The sequence below is a fragment of the Hypanus sabinus genome, chromosome 9 (genome assembly GCF_030144855.1).
Source record: "Hypanus sabinus isolate sHypSab1 chromosome 9, sHypSab1.hap1, whole genome shotgun sequence".
Classification (NCBI taxonomy): Eukaryota; Metazoa; Chordata; class Chondrichthyes; order Myliobatiformes; family Dasyatidae; genus Hypanus; species Hypanus sabinus.
The window spans coordinates 47,354,398-47,370,481 of record NC_082714.1 but is presented as its reverse complement, the minus strand read 5'-3'; the positions used below and the strand labels follow the sequence as shown (position 1 = coordinate 47,370,481).

General features: G+C 38.8%; 1 protein-coding gene across 2 annotated transcripts in view; it reads right to left on the bottom strand.

The window, feature by feature from the left end:
* The window catches only part of LOC132399358 (E3 ubiquitin-protein ligase MGRN1-like), a 149,139-nt gene extending 142,010 nt beyond the window's left edge, over nucleotides 1-7,129 (bottom strand). For both annotated transcript variants that reach the window (XM_059979619.1, XM_059979618.1), the window contains exon 1: nucleotides 6,759-7,129. In XM_059979619.1, the coding sequence (XP_059835602.1) occupies nucleotides 6,759-6,846 (88 nt within the window). In that variant the 5' untranslated portion in view covers nucleotides 6,847-7,129. The remainder of the gene's footprint in view (nucleotides 1-6,758) is intronic.
* Between the last annotated feature and the right edge of the window lie 8,955 nt (nucleotides 7,130-16,084).

Sequence of the window (16,084 nt, the reverse complement as noted above, 5' to 3'; positions counted from 1 at the left end):
ACAGACATTTATCTAAACCTCAGTCGAGGCAAATATCAAAGAATTGCAAAAATTTATTTCCTGTTTGTCTAGTTCCTCATCTATGACCTAATGATTCATTTCCTAAAACACAGACACCAGTGGTTCCCTTGTATGCCATCTAAAAATATACTGCCACCATTCATCTTCCAAACACTTTATCTTTACTAAGCATGGCAAGTGCTTAGGGAATACCACCACAAACAGATTCCCCTCAAGTTCAGAAATATATTGTCAATCCTTCATTACAGCAGTGTCCAAACAAAGTACATATATGTCACCACATACAACCCTGAGATTCTTTTTCTGTGTGCATACCTTGCAAATCTATAGAACAGTAACTGCAAACAGGATCAATGGACAACAAACTGTGCAAATAAAGTAATAAACAGTGAGCACGAAGTAACAAGATAAAAGAGCAATAAAGTGAGACCATAGGTTGTGGGAACACCAGAAACAGAATGGTACATATCCCCTTTTGCTCAAGAGGGATAGTAGTTGTTTTTGAACCTTATGGTGGGAGTCCTGAGACACTTGTACCTTCTACCTGACGGCAGCAGTGAGAAAAGAGTATGGCCCGGGTGGTGAGGATCTTTGATGATGTATGCTGCTTTTCTACAGCAACGTTTCACGTTGATGTGCTCACTGGTTGGGAAGGCTTGACCTGTGACATTCTGAGCCAAATGCACTATCTTTTGTAGGATTTTCCACTCAAAGGAATTGGTGTTCCCTTTACCCAGCCATAAAGCAGCCGGTCGGCACACTTTCCACTATACATCTATCGGAGCTTGCCAAGGTTTTTGATGACATGCTGAACTTCCGCAGACTGCTGAGGAAGTAGAGGCACTGACATGCTTTCTTTGCAATTATACTTACATGATGGGTCCAGGACTCATCCTCTGAGATGGTGACACCCGGCAATTTAAAGTTACTGACTTCTGATTCTCCAATGATTATTGGCTCATGAACCTGATTCCCCTCTCCTGGTCTTATTGACATTGAGAGAGAGATGGTTGTTATTAAACCAGTCAGTCAAATTTTCAGTCTCCTTCCTGTATGCTGATTCATCACCACCTTTGATACAGCCCATTACAGTGGTGGTATCAGCTAACTTGTATATGGTGTTGGAGCCGTACTTAGCCACACAGTCATAGGTGTAAAGCTACCAGCTAAAGACAAACACTTAGTAAATGCAAGTGGCCAGCCAATCAAATAAGATTCATATTTGTTCAAAATATAGGATTGTATTAAAGATATATACTGTCATAGAAAATTCAAAATATAGGATTGTATTAAACATATATACTGTCGTAGAAAATTCAAAATATAGGATTGTATTAAAGATATATACTGTCTTTAACTAAGCCATTGTTGTAGAAAATTCAAAATGGTAAGGAAGATTCCAGTACAATTGACCAAGGCAGCATTCAACATCTTAAAATGAAGAAGGATAGTTTAGCCCTTTAACTTATTTTTCGTGCTGGGACCACAGATTATGTCTGGCATTTCACTATTGCCATAAAAATCTGTATTTGTGCAGCACTTTTAAGGTATTAAAACTGTCCAAAGACACTTCACAGGTGGATTTTTAAAAAAGATTTGGCACTAAACCACACAAAGCTGTAAAAAAAAACCTTGTTGGAACTTCAGATCTATTGTAGTCAGATCAGAACAATTTCATCCATCAATTCCCATTGAGAAATTTTATTTAATTCCTATATCCTTTGCCCCAAAGACCAAAGAAAAAACTCCTCAAATGCCTAACCGAGTCTTTTTCAAAACACCCAATTCTCCTATACACTCTGATTTTTGATATTAATCAAATGTCCTCATGACATTTTTTGTTCCACTCAGAACACCCAATCGAGTGCCAAAATTAAAGCTTCCATCATTAGACCATCCTTACAAATCTTTTCTTCATTAGCTCAAGAAGTTTCCTGTTCTTCCTGAAGTATAGTCACCACTTCAGGGGAAGATCGTCAGATTGATAAAGAAAAAAAGTTAAAAGATGTTCTTGAAACCACCTTGGAAAAAAGTTGAACATCCTGACCAGATCCCATTTATCCTTAACTTAGGGGTTTCCAACCTCTTTTATGCCATGGACCATGCAAGAGGTCTGTGAACCCCAGGCTGGAAACCCCTGTCCTAACCTATAGTGTAAAAGAGTATGCTGGATGGCACATTCATCAGAAGAAAACAGAAACAGTGTTATGGCAGATGTAGAACTATCTTTTGACAGAAAACGTTCCGAAATATTGAGCCAGGTGTGTTTTAGAAAGCTATCACCTAACTTCAGAAAGTAAAGGATTAATTAACAAAGGCAGACATACCTAAACACTGTAAGGATATTCAGCTCACCTCTCAGCATCTACAAAACCCAAATCATGTGAGGAAACACGTTGCACTTCCCTGACCAAGTCTAAATGCAGCTAAACTGAAGAATCTCAAAACCAGAGAATCACAGAATGGTAATAGTGCAAGAAGGCAATTAGTCTTGCCGATCATATTCGGGCACTACAACAGAAGTTGATTTCATCTTCCCAACCTTTACCCTTAATCTCTTAATTTCATGGACTGATCCTGCTCCATTTTGAAAGCCACAGTTACACTTACATAGCAACATTTACGTTCCATTCAATACATTTCTAATCGGTTAAGGCATAGGAAAGTCAGTGCTGATGTTAGCACAGCAAGATCCCACAAAATTCAGGGTAGCAGCAACTAGAACATGCTTGGTAATATTGAATGATCAATGAATGTTGAATATGTATGCCTTAAAAAAATGTTAAGTGGTTCAATGAATCTCAGAAGCTCAGAGAATGAAATCGAGGTCTTATAGGAAGCATGGTATAAGTATTACCAACATAGCTTAGAATTCTTTATGCAACCAGTAGTCCCACAACTATTTAATCTACATTTCCTACTTGTTTGCTATAATAATTCCATTAATCTTGCCAGATTCCTCAGCTACATCAGATCTGACCTGTCAACATCTCCCACATGACTACTTCCTAGACTACATCCTTTTCTCAAACTCTTTTCTACTCCACCACAGCTGATGAAGCCAGAAACAAGTCAGTTCCATTTCCCTCCTCCGATCTTTCATTCTCCTTTCCCATCAAGAAAAAGGATAGGGTTCTCTTTAAGTGCATCTTCAACCACACTAATTACATCCACTAATCATCACCAATATTGCCAATAACCACATTTTGAAGGTTTGTTCATTGTTCACTCTTACAATCTGTACCGCCACATATTTTCCAGTTCATGGCATACAACTTCAAGAGCTGTAACACCTACCCTTTTACCCACTATTCACAGACCAAAATATTACTCCCAGGTTAAACAGCAATAATTTTATTTCTTCCAACTGAATGCATTATATCTTGCAGTTCATAATATAATCTTCCCTGCAATTGAAAACCAAACAAAAATCATGTGACCACTTTGTAGAAATGCTTACATTCATTCTGAACTTCCCATCTTAACTCTCCATCCTTCTGCCACTCCTGACCTGTGCCAATGCTGCTCCAATGAAGCCTCGACTAAGTTCATGGTCTAACACCTCTTCTGCCAACTGAGTGCACTACAACCCCTTGTTCTTAACAAGAATTATACAACTTTACATAACAAATTTGACTCAAATTAGTCAGTCTTGATGAAAAGTCAATATCATGCAACGTTACTCATGTTTCACTGTGCACAAATATTACTAGTGGTGTTGAATTATTCCAGTGTACACCATCTTCATTTCAGAAGTTCAGCATTTGCACTGATTTACCTCAAGTTTGTATCTCACAGTTCCAGTATCTTTTTCTCCCCTCTCCTCAGATGTTCATTAGTGTTCCCTTATTTAAATCTCCTCCATTCAACTTAATAATCACAGGGGATCTTTCAGTACCCTCCAGTAGCCAGCTGTCACTCTCTCCTCACTCGCATCATTCCTGACTTTCCCTCTGTTCTCCACACCCTCCACCCCACCCATAGCTTCCCTGCAACTTATTTTATCTCTTACTTCTCAGTTCTAATGTTTCTCTGAACACTGAGACAGAATGACCTGCTGAGTATTTCCAAAATTTATTTACTTTCTTGCTTTTCCATAGATGATGGAGTAAAACTTTACAAGCATAAAGCAGAAATAAAAGAGTGGTGCCTGGCGAGAAGCAGCATTTCAAACAAAAACATAAGTGCAAAACAATCCCTGATTCCTCTCTCACCTCATCTCCCTACCTGCGCATCATCTCCTTTAGTGCCCCTCCTCTTTCCCTTTCTCCCATGGTTCTCTGCCCTCTCCTCAGATTTCCCTTCTCCAGCCCTTCATCTCTTTCACCAATCAACTTTCCAGCTCTTTACTTCACCCCTTCCCTTCTCCCAGTTTCACCTACCACCTTGTCCTTCTTCCTCCCCTCCCCCAACTTCTCCTCTTTCTTTCCAGTCCAATGAAGGGTCTTGGCACCAAACATCAACAGCTTACTCTTTTCCATAGATGCTTCCTGGCCTGCTGAGTTCTTCCAGCATTTTGTCTGTATAGCGCAAACCTTACTTTTGTTCTTGAGTTCTGAACAAAACCAAATGATGGTTTCTTTGATTCCTTTTCTCACTGACTACTAGTTCTTAGTGATGATTCCACACCCAGACACAACTCATCATCACTAAATGTTTGTATATTGCATTGTAATTTGTTGCTTTCTTTACAGAATCAAACAAATCAGATTTAAGTGCAACTCTAAGAAAGGTCTGCAAGTCCCATTACTGCATAAATATTCAATTAAACAATATGAAATCTGAATCCCATTAGCATCATTTTGTAAAGAATGCACAAATCTAGAATGCAGATATCCTGCAAATAGACAGCAATATTGATTCTTCTATTCATCTGCACAAAAATGATACTCTTCCATTTATTTACCATTACTCAAAATAGGCCGGCCTAAAGCAATGTAGAGATATTGAAATGGCTCTTCTGTGCAGCTGCTGCTCCAGAGTAAATACTATTTGCACACAGCAAGAAGCATAAATGTGAAATGCAACAATTTCTATATAGCCTTTGAAAAATGTATGGAATCTTTTACATTGCAGGCCTCTGTTTAACATTTTTCTAAATTACTATTTTTTCAACTTAATAACCCATTATCCATTTCTTCTACTGGTTTTTGCAACATGCAAATCATGCCTTGGATTACTCCTGTAAATCATACTTTTCTTTTGGGAGTATATCATCAGCTTGACGGAGTACTCCCAACCAAGAAAGCCAACTAGATACAAAGGGAAAATACCACTGAACTTCAATTGGACATGATTATTCAATGTGTCAAATAAACTTCAGAAATGAGAATGCTCATCTTTAGCACCGGGACTCACAAAAGGAGAATAGTAAATTAATTAAGCAAAATAGGCTTGCTTTTTAATGATCAAATGCAATGCACACTGCTGACTTTTTACCTCATCACTTTGTTGCTGAAAGTCAACACCATTCCGCTGTCACCGCATCGCTGACTGAAACAACTGATAGCACAGCTGTTAACAAGGGAACAAAAATGATGCCCAAGACATTGGAATCAGAGTACTTCAAGAGGAAAGAATAATGGATAGGGGATGAAATGATGGTTTCAGGAGTTGATAAGGTTACCAAACAGAGGAAAAGATGCACCAGAGCAATACTATGTCTCTTTGTAATACAGTAGTCACACAAGATTTGACAAATAACAAGATGTCAAAGTTTTTCAGCAACTGGAGCCAATTAGAATATTCAATTCTGAAGGAGTCAACTATATATTAATAATTCAATGGGCCGAAGCAAATAGTATATTAGATTTGGAAAGTAACTTTTTAGTGATTGATGAAAACAAACTTTCAGGAATATGGGGAAGTGAAGAATAGATTGACTGGATTAATTTCTAGAGACCTCATACTGTCTTAATGGTTTCCTCCTCTACTATGATGATTTTTATAAAGATCAACATCAAATGTTCATAAATTCTGTTATTTTGCTTTAATTTTGCCTTGCTTAATCAAAATATAATCTCTTGCAGCAATCTTCATAACATGTTTACACTATGAGTGAATATAGTAATTCCCTAATATGTGCTATAAAATGATTTATACAAAATGCTTAATTATTAACTTTAAAATTAATACCACTTACCCCTTTAAAAATTAAACATCTATTAATCATCCTTCCAATACTGAGATTAAACAATCTTAATATTTTCTGTATTTATTTCAAATTTCCAGCATCTGCAATTTTGATTTTCACTTGCCAAACACAATTGCCTCCTACAATATCAATGAATTCACTTAAAAATTACAAAATATCATTTGCTTTCAAACTCAACTTGTCCAGCAGATTATTCGACTTGAATAATTGATTAACCGTCCTTTTTTAAAAAAAAAGTTGGAAAATTATATAAATCACATTGTTTGAAATAGACCTGTTTAAATATACTGAAAAGGAAATGTCACAGGAATATTATTGCCAGATACACCGGATTCAAGACCACTGTAGCAAAGCAGTTCCCGACAAAGAACAGAATAGAGTTGGATGACAATCCAATCGCGAACAGTGCTCAGTGTGGCAACTGACAATTTACAGGTAGATGTCATGTAAACCAGGTTACGTGAAATACATCTATTGTCTGTTCGGGATAGAATCCTATCTGAAACCTGGTATCCTCTCCCAGGTATGGGGAGGATTGTAACCCAGGGCCGAACTCAGCCCAGGTCGATTCACTCTCTCTTACCCGACTTCGGCGGGTATCTGTAAGCCGAGTTGGCCTGGATATCGATGTCTTCAACCCCTGCGATCCTCCTACTCAACATCGAACCCATCTTGCTCCCGCGGCTGAAGAATGCGATGCCAGCAGGCAGCTTGCGAGGGCCTGGAAGCCTGGCGGTACAGCGAATGGTTCCGATCACAGCTCCCAGTCCCAGTCCGTCGCCAAACCAGCCGTGATCTTCGGGCAGTAAAGCCACTGACCCAACACCAAAAGCAATAGAAAGTCCAGCGGTTAATCACCGGGTGCCCTTAACCTAATGCATATTTCATGAAGAGGGAGGAAAACAGCAACAATCGACCATTTTCCGTTCGGTCATAAAACACTGTCGCAAACTTTTCCTCCCGGATGTTGTGGCGGACGCACGTATGCATTGTGGGAGGTGTAGTTTATTGACTCAGTTTGTTGACCGACACATAATACTGAAAGAACTCGTTTGTTATCTTGATTTGTACGATATTTCCCTGCATGCACCACTGCAGCTAGAGTTGTGGAGGGGATGAACCGGTGTGTTTTTGTTTAGACTTCACCGTATGTTCTGTTTATCGTCTTCTATAAAGCTTTTAAAGGCAGTAGATTTACTTTAAACTGCGAGTCCTCGTTGACTTCTTTAATGCAATCCTGTAACTCCCTCATCAATTGTTAGTGAGCTTGAACAATTGGCTTGTTGCTAGGTAGATCACATGATCCTGGAATTAAAATGCTTTCAGCAAGGCGACAATAGTAAAAGAGAAAAAGTGAATTAATTAGATTGATGGTCTTAGTTGATCCGCAGACGTTGTTTGACTTGCTGGAGGTTTTCGGACATCTTTTCAATATATATGCCGATTTTGCTTATTTGATGGTGGAACTTTTGAACTATTTGCGAGAAAAAGCATTTCAGGATGTATATAGTATACATTTCTCTGACTTTAAACTTGACCTTTCAACTATTTTCCTGTCAACTGCTGATAGGGAAACATGGCTGAATTATTAACGGTGGTTATAAAATATTCTTTCAAAGTTTTATCCATAAAGGGTTAGTCCAAAACATTTTGGCCTGGTAATACTATGTACTGAGTGAACAGAAAACTGTCTTCACTCATTTTCTGTTGATGCTCTCATACGCCTTCCTTTTTTGTTTCATACTCATCTGATCAGTCTCCCTGACTTCACTGCTCCCCTAAACTTTATATCCAAGTCTCATGCATACATTCTAACTGTTACCAGACCAGTTTAATTAACCAGCCATATGTTCTCTGATCTATTAGTTCCTTAATTTAACAATGCCTTGATTTAAAATTCTTATGTATGAAGTCATGACTCCTTCTGATCATGGTATAATTCTTAATCATCTCCAAGGTATTAATGCTCCTCCAGTACTGGTCTTTTAAGTCTTCTCCCCAGAATGGGTTGCACCTTCCATGATCAAGAAACTGTTCCTATTGTGGCTCAGAGCCAATCTTTAATTGATCATGTCTTCAATGAAATGGATATGGTAATGCAATTAGATGTGGATAAATTAAAGTTTTGTTCCTAGAGGTAATAATTTATGTTGGATATTCTAAAAGTATTTATTTTCTAAATATGGTGTTTCACCTATGTGTCACTTTTTATTTGTTTTGCCTTAATCAGATTTTACTTTCCTGTAGTTGCTATCCTTTTTTTACCTAATATGACATCAAATTCCACTCTAATTTACAACCATTAATGCACGTGGATTGTTAATCTCATAAAAGTTGCATCTTACAAAAGACAAATTATTACTGGAATAATTTAGACTAAGATAAATGGAGAGGTCCAGGTTGTTTTTTGTGACCATTTGTGAACAGTGCTGTCCTTAGCAAACATGAAAGCATAGGCTAGTAAGTTGTGAGCATGCAATGTTGGTGCCAGAAGCATGGAAACAATTGCAGGTGGTTCCCAGCATATCTGTGTCACAATGGATGCATTTCACTGTATATTCTGATGTAGATGTGACAAATAAAGCTGATCTTTAATAAAACTAATAGTTCAATATGATGCACTTTTTCCTGTGAAGACAAGGATAGAATTTTGCCTGGACCAATGAAATACTGACCATGATACTGGAATAGAAAAGGAATAGACTGAGAGTAAATATTGTAAGGGATTCAATAATTATAGCAATTCAACAATTTTTTAAAAAGCATAACTTATTAGTAATATCAAAAATGAGACATGACTGCTTATCTACCTGAGTAAATAATCTATTTGCTAACATACATTGCATTAAAATAATCTGAGACCTTAAGTGTGGATACTTTAGAATCATTCATCTGATCAAAAAGAGCCAACGTATCCTTTTTGAAAAATTTGACTTAATTATTTGAAGATGACTAAATTTGTGGACTGAGAAATGTAATGTAATTAACTTATATGGACATCCAGAAAACATTTGATAATTTCTGTAATAAGAGATTTTGAGTTAAAGTTGAAGCTCATGAAACTGAAAGCCAGTTATGGACCTGTTTTGGAAATCAACTGAAAGAGTGAATAAAGAATGCTAGATTGTATTCAAATATTCAGATTGGTAGCATATGGCTCATGATGGGGCCAGTGACCAAAGCAACTAACAGCGATGTCCTGCAAACAGTTCATGAAACTACTTCTTCTTTTAAACATACTTATACTGAATCTGTGTGCGATTGGAACCTGTAATTTATATTTTGATAATGTATGCTTGGGCTGACTAAGCAATCTGGCACTTGGTGTCACCAAGAGAATTTGGCATGTTTGAGAACAGATTATGCTGCGTAATGACAGAGAACAACCCGTTTGGCTCCTTTACTCACCGATTAAACTGCCCAGCAAGAGTGAAATCAAAGAGAATGATTGATTGAAGGTGAGCTGGTGTTCAGTATTATCTGGCTGCCTTTGACCAGAGCGATCTCCCTCTCCATCTCACTTGCATCTGCCGGAGGAAGGTGCAGGAGTCTTGGGCAAGTTTGATCGGCACAGTCTGTGGATTGACTAGTTATTAGAGGACTCTTAGTTCATGTTACATGTGTTTCTGGTTTCTGCTTCCACCTATTTTTATTGCTATTTTGCACGATTTTCATTGTGGCATTTCATTGCAGCCTACAGTCAATGAGCAACACAACACTAAATTTAACATTCATGGACTGTTTCAAGGTTTCCACAGCTTGATGTTTAATATTCTCTGTGTTATTTGCTCGTTTTTTGCCGTTTCTGCAGTTTGGGGTTTTTTGGTGCGCTGGGTGATGTTTTTTTTGAACATGTTCCATAGTGTTTCTTTGTTTCATAGCTGCCTGCAGAAAGACGATCTTTGGGTTGTATACCACATACCTACTTTGATAATAAATGTACTTTGAACTGTGACCTATTCAGTGCATTAGGTTGTGGAATAGAAATCAACCTATCCAAATTTTCTGGTGATTGCATAGATAAGCAGTATCAGAAGCAGTATAGATGCAAGTCTTTATGACTATGATTGAAGTCGCCAGAGAGACACTGAAGCTGGTGATGTAGAAGTGTTTATTCAGCACAACATGCAAGCATCATTCCAGAGTTACTCTTGGTAGAGGCTCACTCAAAGTACATCACATTTTTTTACCCTTAAGATCAATGGTAACAGTAGGTGACTTCAATAGTTACAGCTATCATAGGTGAGGTTGAGTTATGATGGTGCTCAATAGCGACTCCTTCAAGTTCATCTATGAGGTTCTGCTGAAGACCCTGAACTGGAGTTACACTCAGTTCTTTGCAGTGGTGGGACCAGCTCCTGGGGGTTCATGACCGGCCTAGAAGATGAGTGCGCCTTTGGGGTTCTGAGGTTTCGCCGCCTTGAGAACAGGCTATTTCTAAGTTGGTGTCGCTGACTGAAGCATTGCAGGAGGGAACGGAACATCGGGAACAGCGAATCAGTTGTTGGAGGCTCTGTATTTGGTGAATCATGCTCTCTCTCCCCCCTTGTTGGTGGGGGAGAATTTGCTGCCAAATCTCCAGTAGGAGGACAGAGGGAAAAAAAAGCAGTGCTACAGACATTTAACACCATAAATCAGTGAGTTGTTATGTTTCTCAGCTCGCTGTGAAAGAGGACACCTCTTTTTCCCTTTATCAGGGAGAGAGAGTGCCTGTGTTATGTCAAATTGTCAAATGAATGATTAGTTTCTGTTGTACTGCAGATCACGGTCTTTATTGGGGACTTTGCCTTTGCTTGCTTGGTGGGCGGAGGGTGCTGATGCTTTTTTGTGGAAGAGAGTGGGGGTGAGGGAGGGTTGTTGCTTTGCTGCTGAATGTGCATTGGAGGGGGCTTTGGGATTCTAACATTTTAACAGTCACTTATTCTTTGGAGCCCTCTTGTTTTTTTTGGATGTCTGGGAAGAACAAGAATTTCAGGGTGTGTATTGCATTCATTTTTTTGACATTAAATGGAACTATTAAACTACAATGACATTGTTTACGTCAATGATTGACAATGCTTCCTTTGAATTGAATATCTACAGTGGGAGAAACCTCTGAATGTTCAAATATCCTGGCTGGAACACTTCCCTAAATTTACAAAATGGTGTAAATAACTCAAACCCCAAATTGATCCAGGGCAATTTACACAACCCCACCGTCTTAATGTATTGCTGATGCATATGCAGTTCTTTAGCATGTGGAGCAACCTGTGCTTGTGACTTCAATTTACTTCTTACAATGTACAAAAAAAAAATCCAAATCGCAAACTTCCTGAACTTATTTACATTTACAATAAGACTGGAAACCTGATTCTGGTTTGAATTCATATCTGCTATATGCACATGTAATAAATTACAAAATTATAGTAGGCCATTAGCATATCAAAATTGCCACAGAGGGAGTTTAAATGGAGCAAATCATAAGTCAATCGCACTGTCAAAATCAAAGTTAGTTACTTATTGAGATGCAGTGCAGAATAGGTCTTTACAGCCCTTCGAGTCGCACCACCCAGTAATCCCTGATTTAACCCGAGCAGTGCAATTTACAATGACCAATTAGCTTACCATTTAGTATGTCTTTGGACTGTTGGAGGAAACCAGAGCACATGGGCAAAACCCACAAGGTCATGGGGAGAACGTCCTTACAGGTGGCGGTGGGAATTGAACCTGGGTCACCTGTACTGTAAAGCCTTGTGCTAACCACTATGCTACCATGCCACCCCATCTAGAGAGGACACAGATTTACCAGGATACTGCCTGGACTAGAAGGCATGTCTTATGAATATAGTTTGAGTGAGCGAAGAGGATGAGAGGTGACTCGATAGAGGTGTATGAGATGATGAGCCATAGATCGAGTGCATTTCCTCAGGGTGGAAATGGCTAATATGAGGGGGCATAACTTGATGGTAATTGGACAAAAATACAGGGGTGATGTCAGGGGTAAATTCTTTACTCAGTAAGTGGTGGGTGTGTGGAAACTTTGTTAGGTGTGGTGTTAAAGGCAGACACATCAGGGTCATTTAAGAAATTCTAGGCATATATGTGATAGAAAAGTAGAGCGCTATGTAGGAGGGAAAGGTTAGATTGATCTCAGAGTAGGTTAAAAGATTGGTACAACATCCTGGGCCAGAAAGGGCCTGTACTGATCTGTGTTCCATGAACATTATAATAAGTTTTTGTTTGATAACATTCCCCAGCTGTCAGTCATGGCTGGGCCCAGATTCCTTTTTGCTGAAACACTGATATGGGTGAAGAAGACATCATCACTTGGCACTTATCACTGATTCCAGTCCCTGACGCACTTTAAAGTTGAACTCTTTGTGTGCCAGTTAACGTTTCTGACCCCAGTAATGGATAAAAATTACTTAAGTCATTTCCAGCATCATCACCATCTGATGTGATCTTCATCAGATGAAAAACGAAAGCAGAAGCAGGCCATTCAGACCATCAAGCCTACTTTCCCATTCATAAGAACTTAAGAGTAGAATTAGGCCATTTGCCATCATTTCATCATGGCTGACCCATTTTCCCTATCAGCTCCAATCTCCTGCCTTCTCCCCGTATCTCTTCATGCCCTGACTAATCAAGAATCTATCAAACTCTGCCTTAATTATATTAGCCAATGAATAGGCTTACAAAGCTAAACTAGAAATATTGGAAGCCCGAAGAGATTCAATGTTCAAATACATAGACCATTAAAACCTCAGTTGGCAATACTTGAAATATTTTTTTTTAATTCTTTAAAGTTGTTCTTTTTATTTGGAAGGTGAATTCAAAGGGGTAGAATTTATGCATCAGAGCTGTAGTGAGATTGCTTTCAGCAGACCTTGGCAACATAGCTGATGAAGGAAATAGTCACCTTGAAGTAAATGCACATAGATTTAACAGAACGATGCCAACAAGTGTTAAATTATGAGTACATATTTCACAAGTTGGACTTGTGTTCGCCAGGTGTTTATATGTAAAGCAGTAACTTGATCAAAATTTTCAAAACGCTAATGGTAAATGATAAGGTAGGTGGTGAGAAGCTTTTGAGAAATCTATACTTTTCTGGTTTGGGAGTCTTGGCCTAGACAAGATGGCCTAAAAATTATTTCAGGGCTCTACACAAAGGATGTTGAGTTTTAGATCTCACTTGCACAAAATTCAATTGATGTGATTGTTAATTGTGATTGATGGACTTTCAGAGTTGAGGCACATCGTCAATTAAAAGAATGGGCTCAAGGGACAAAATGACTGACTTATTCTTCTGCGCTTGTAATCTTAAACTGACTGGTTAACAAGATAAAAAGTTGTTTTATCTCCTTGTCCTGGTTCCGTATGTTGTGATGTTACCAACTCACACTTTCACAAACACATTACTCAAAAAAAATTAAAACAAGCATATGTGAGGGCTAGTCAATTAGATGTCCCCTCCTCCCACCTTTTTATTCTGGTGTCTTCTCGTCATTTCTCAGTCCTGTAGAAGGGTCTTGGCCTGAAGCATCAACTGTTTATTTATTTCCATAGCTGCCACCTGACCTGCTGAGTTCCTCCAGCATTTTGTGTGTGTGTGTTGCAATTGTACATTTATTGTTTTCCAAGTTATTTCCAAGAAAATCATGTGACTACTCCTCATAGTATATGTAGCCTGTGTTTTTTTTCTCTATTTTGGATTTGCAACACACAAACTGCAGACAGTTTCCTCCAGTGGCTTGGATTAGAATTAAATGAAACAATTTTAGGCCAGTGTTTGGTCAAGTTCCTGCATCTTCAATGCATATACCTTCCTAACTTAGAGATGAAGTGGTAGGATCCAGTTGTCACATTTCATATAGGCATCAACAACATGGGTATGACTAGGAAAAAAAATCTGGTCTGGGATTATGAGGACCTCAGGGCAATATTGAAAAGCAGAGACGCAGGGGGATGGTTTCCGAACCACATGCAATTGGTAAGGGTTAAATAAAATCTGTGAATAAATGAGTGCCTCAAAGCACGGTGTTTTAGAAATGGAAAGACTGGCATTAGTACTGGGGAAGAAGGGAGCTGTTTTGTGGGATGAGCTATACCTGAACATGGTTGGAGATAAAGCTATAAAGGAGTGGACTAGGCACCAAGTACAGGATGTTCCACACTATGCAAAATATAAATGATGAATAAAAATTAAACATTACATACTTAAAACCCCAGAGTATGTATCTGCCACTTCTGTGCATCTGAACTCATAATCCCTGCTGTATTCCTTGGCATTTAAAACTGTTACTGCAAGGTTACAGACTTATTCTTAAAACACATAAACACACTCACAAATGCAAATGCTACTGAACAGTTATCTGAATAAGTGCACATGTACTCCACTGGCATCCCAAACGGTCCATAACCTGGTGGCCCTGTCTCACAAAATTAACACAAAAATATCTAGTCTCTTACATAAGTGCATGGACACCACACTACTGTTATATTGAAGAGTTCAGCTCTCCGCCATGTTTGTGATACTTCATGATGCTGTGGTCACTGACCTGAGTGTGAGTGTTAATTTTAAAAATACTCACCCACTTAGACTGCTGAGATCACTGGCCAAATGATGTGTCATAAACATATACCGGACAAACTCCCAAATGAACAAAGTCACAGGATGGACACTGAGGCTAGTGGAGGGGAAAGTGTTTTATTCAACAAAGATGAGAAACAGGCATCGTTTTGAGAAACTCTTGGAGGGGAGACCTCCCAACCCAATATCACATGACATTTTTTAATGCTAAAGTTCAAAGGTAATAGCAGAACAATTCCGTCATTCCAATGTATCTACAGTGCTTCCTTTGAATTACGTATGGTTTTCACACACCTCCGTCTTTGCACCCACACTCCACACACCCAAAATGAATGTTAATCAGCATTGTCTGCCTTGAAGCATAGAGGCATAGAAACATAGAAAACCTACAGCACAATACAGGTCCTTCAGCCCACAAAGTTGCGCCGAACTTATCCCTACCTTAGAAATTACTAGGGTTACCCATTGCCCTCCATTTTTCTAAGCTCTATGTACCTATCCAAAAGTCTCTTAAAAGACCCTTTCATATCTGTCTCCACCACTGTTGCCGGCAGCTTATTCCACGCATTCACCACTCTCTGCGCAAAAAACTTACCCATGACATCTCCTCTGTACCGGCTCCCAAGCACCTTAAACCTGTGCTCTCTTGTGGCAGCTATTTTAGCTGGGAAAAAGCCTCTGACTATCCATACAATCAATGCCTCTCATCATCTTATACACCTCTATCAGGTTTTGCAATCAACTCCAGTCCACAGCTCCAGGAAAAATATTGTTCAGGATGGAATTTTAAATTCAATCTACAATTCATGTTCATGCCTAAAGATTGGTTGCTGGTGAAATTAATATTTGCTATATACCCTTACTCTAGCCTATGTCCTAATAACTTGACAGGACCCTGCAAACACACTTAGATAACAGATAGGCTCAAACTTGCAAAAATCCCAATTGTGAGGGATAAAATATCAAAGATTCTCATTGGGCCAAAACTACTGGCACCTGATGATCTGTGTCCAAGGATGGTAAAGGAGGTAACTGCAATGATAGTGGACCCATTGATTGAAAGCTTTCAAAATTTGCTATATTTAGGAAAAGTACCATTCTCTGCCATTCAGTCGATCTACACAGAACACAGCCACTGGAAAGTTCTATTCATTATCAAGGCCCTCCATAATCCAGGCTATGTTGTCTTCTCACTGCTGCCATCAGGAAGGAGTTACAGGAACCTTAGGTTGCACACCGCCTGGTTCAGGAACAGTTATTACCCTTCAACCATCAAGTTCCTGAACCAGTGTGAATAACTTCAACTCTGAACTGATTCTACAATTGATGGACTCACT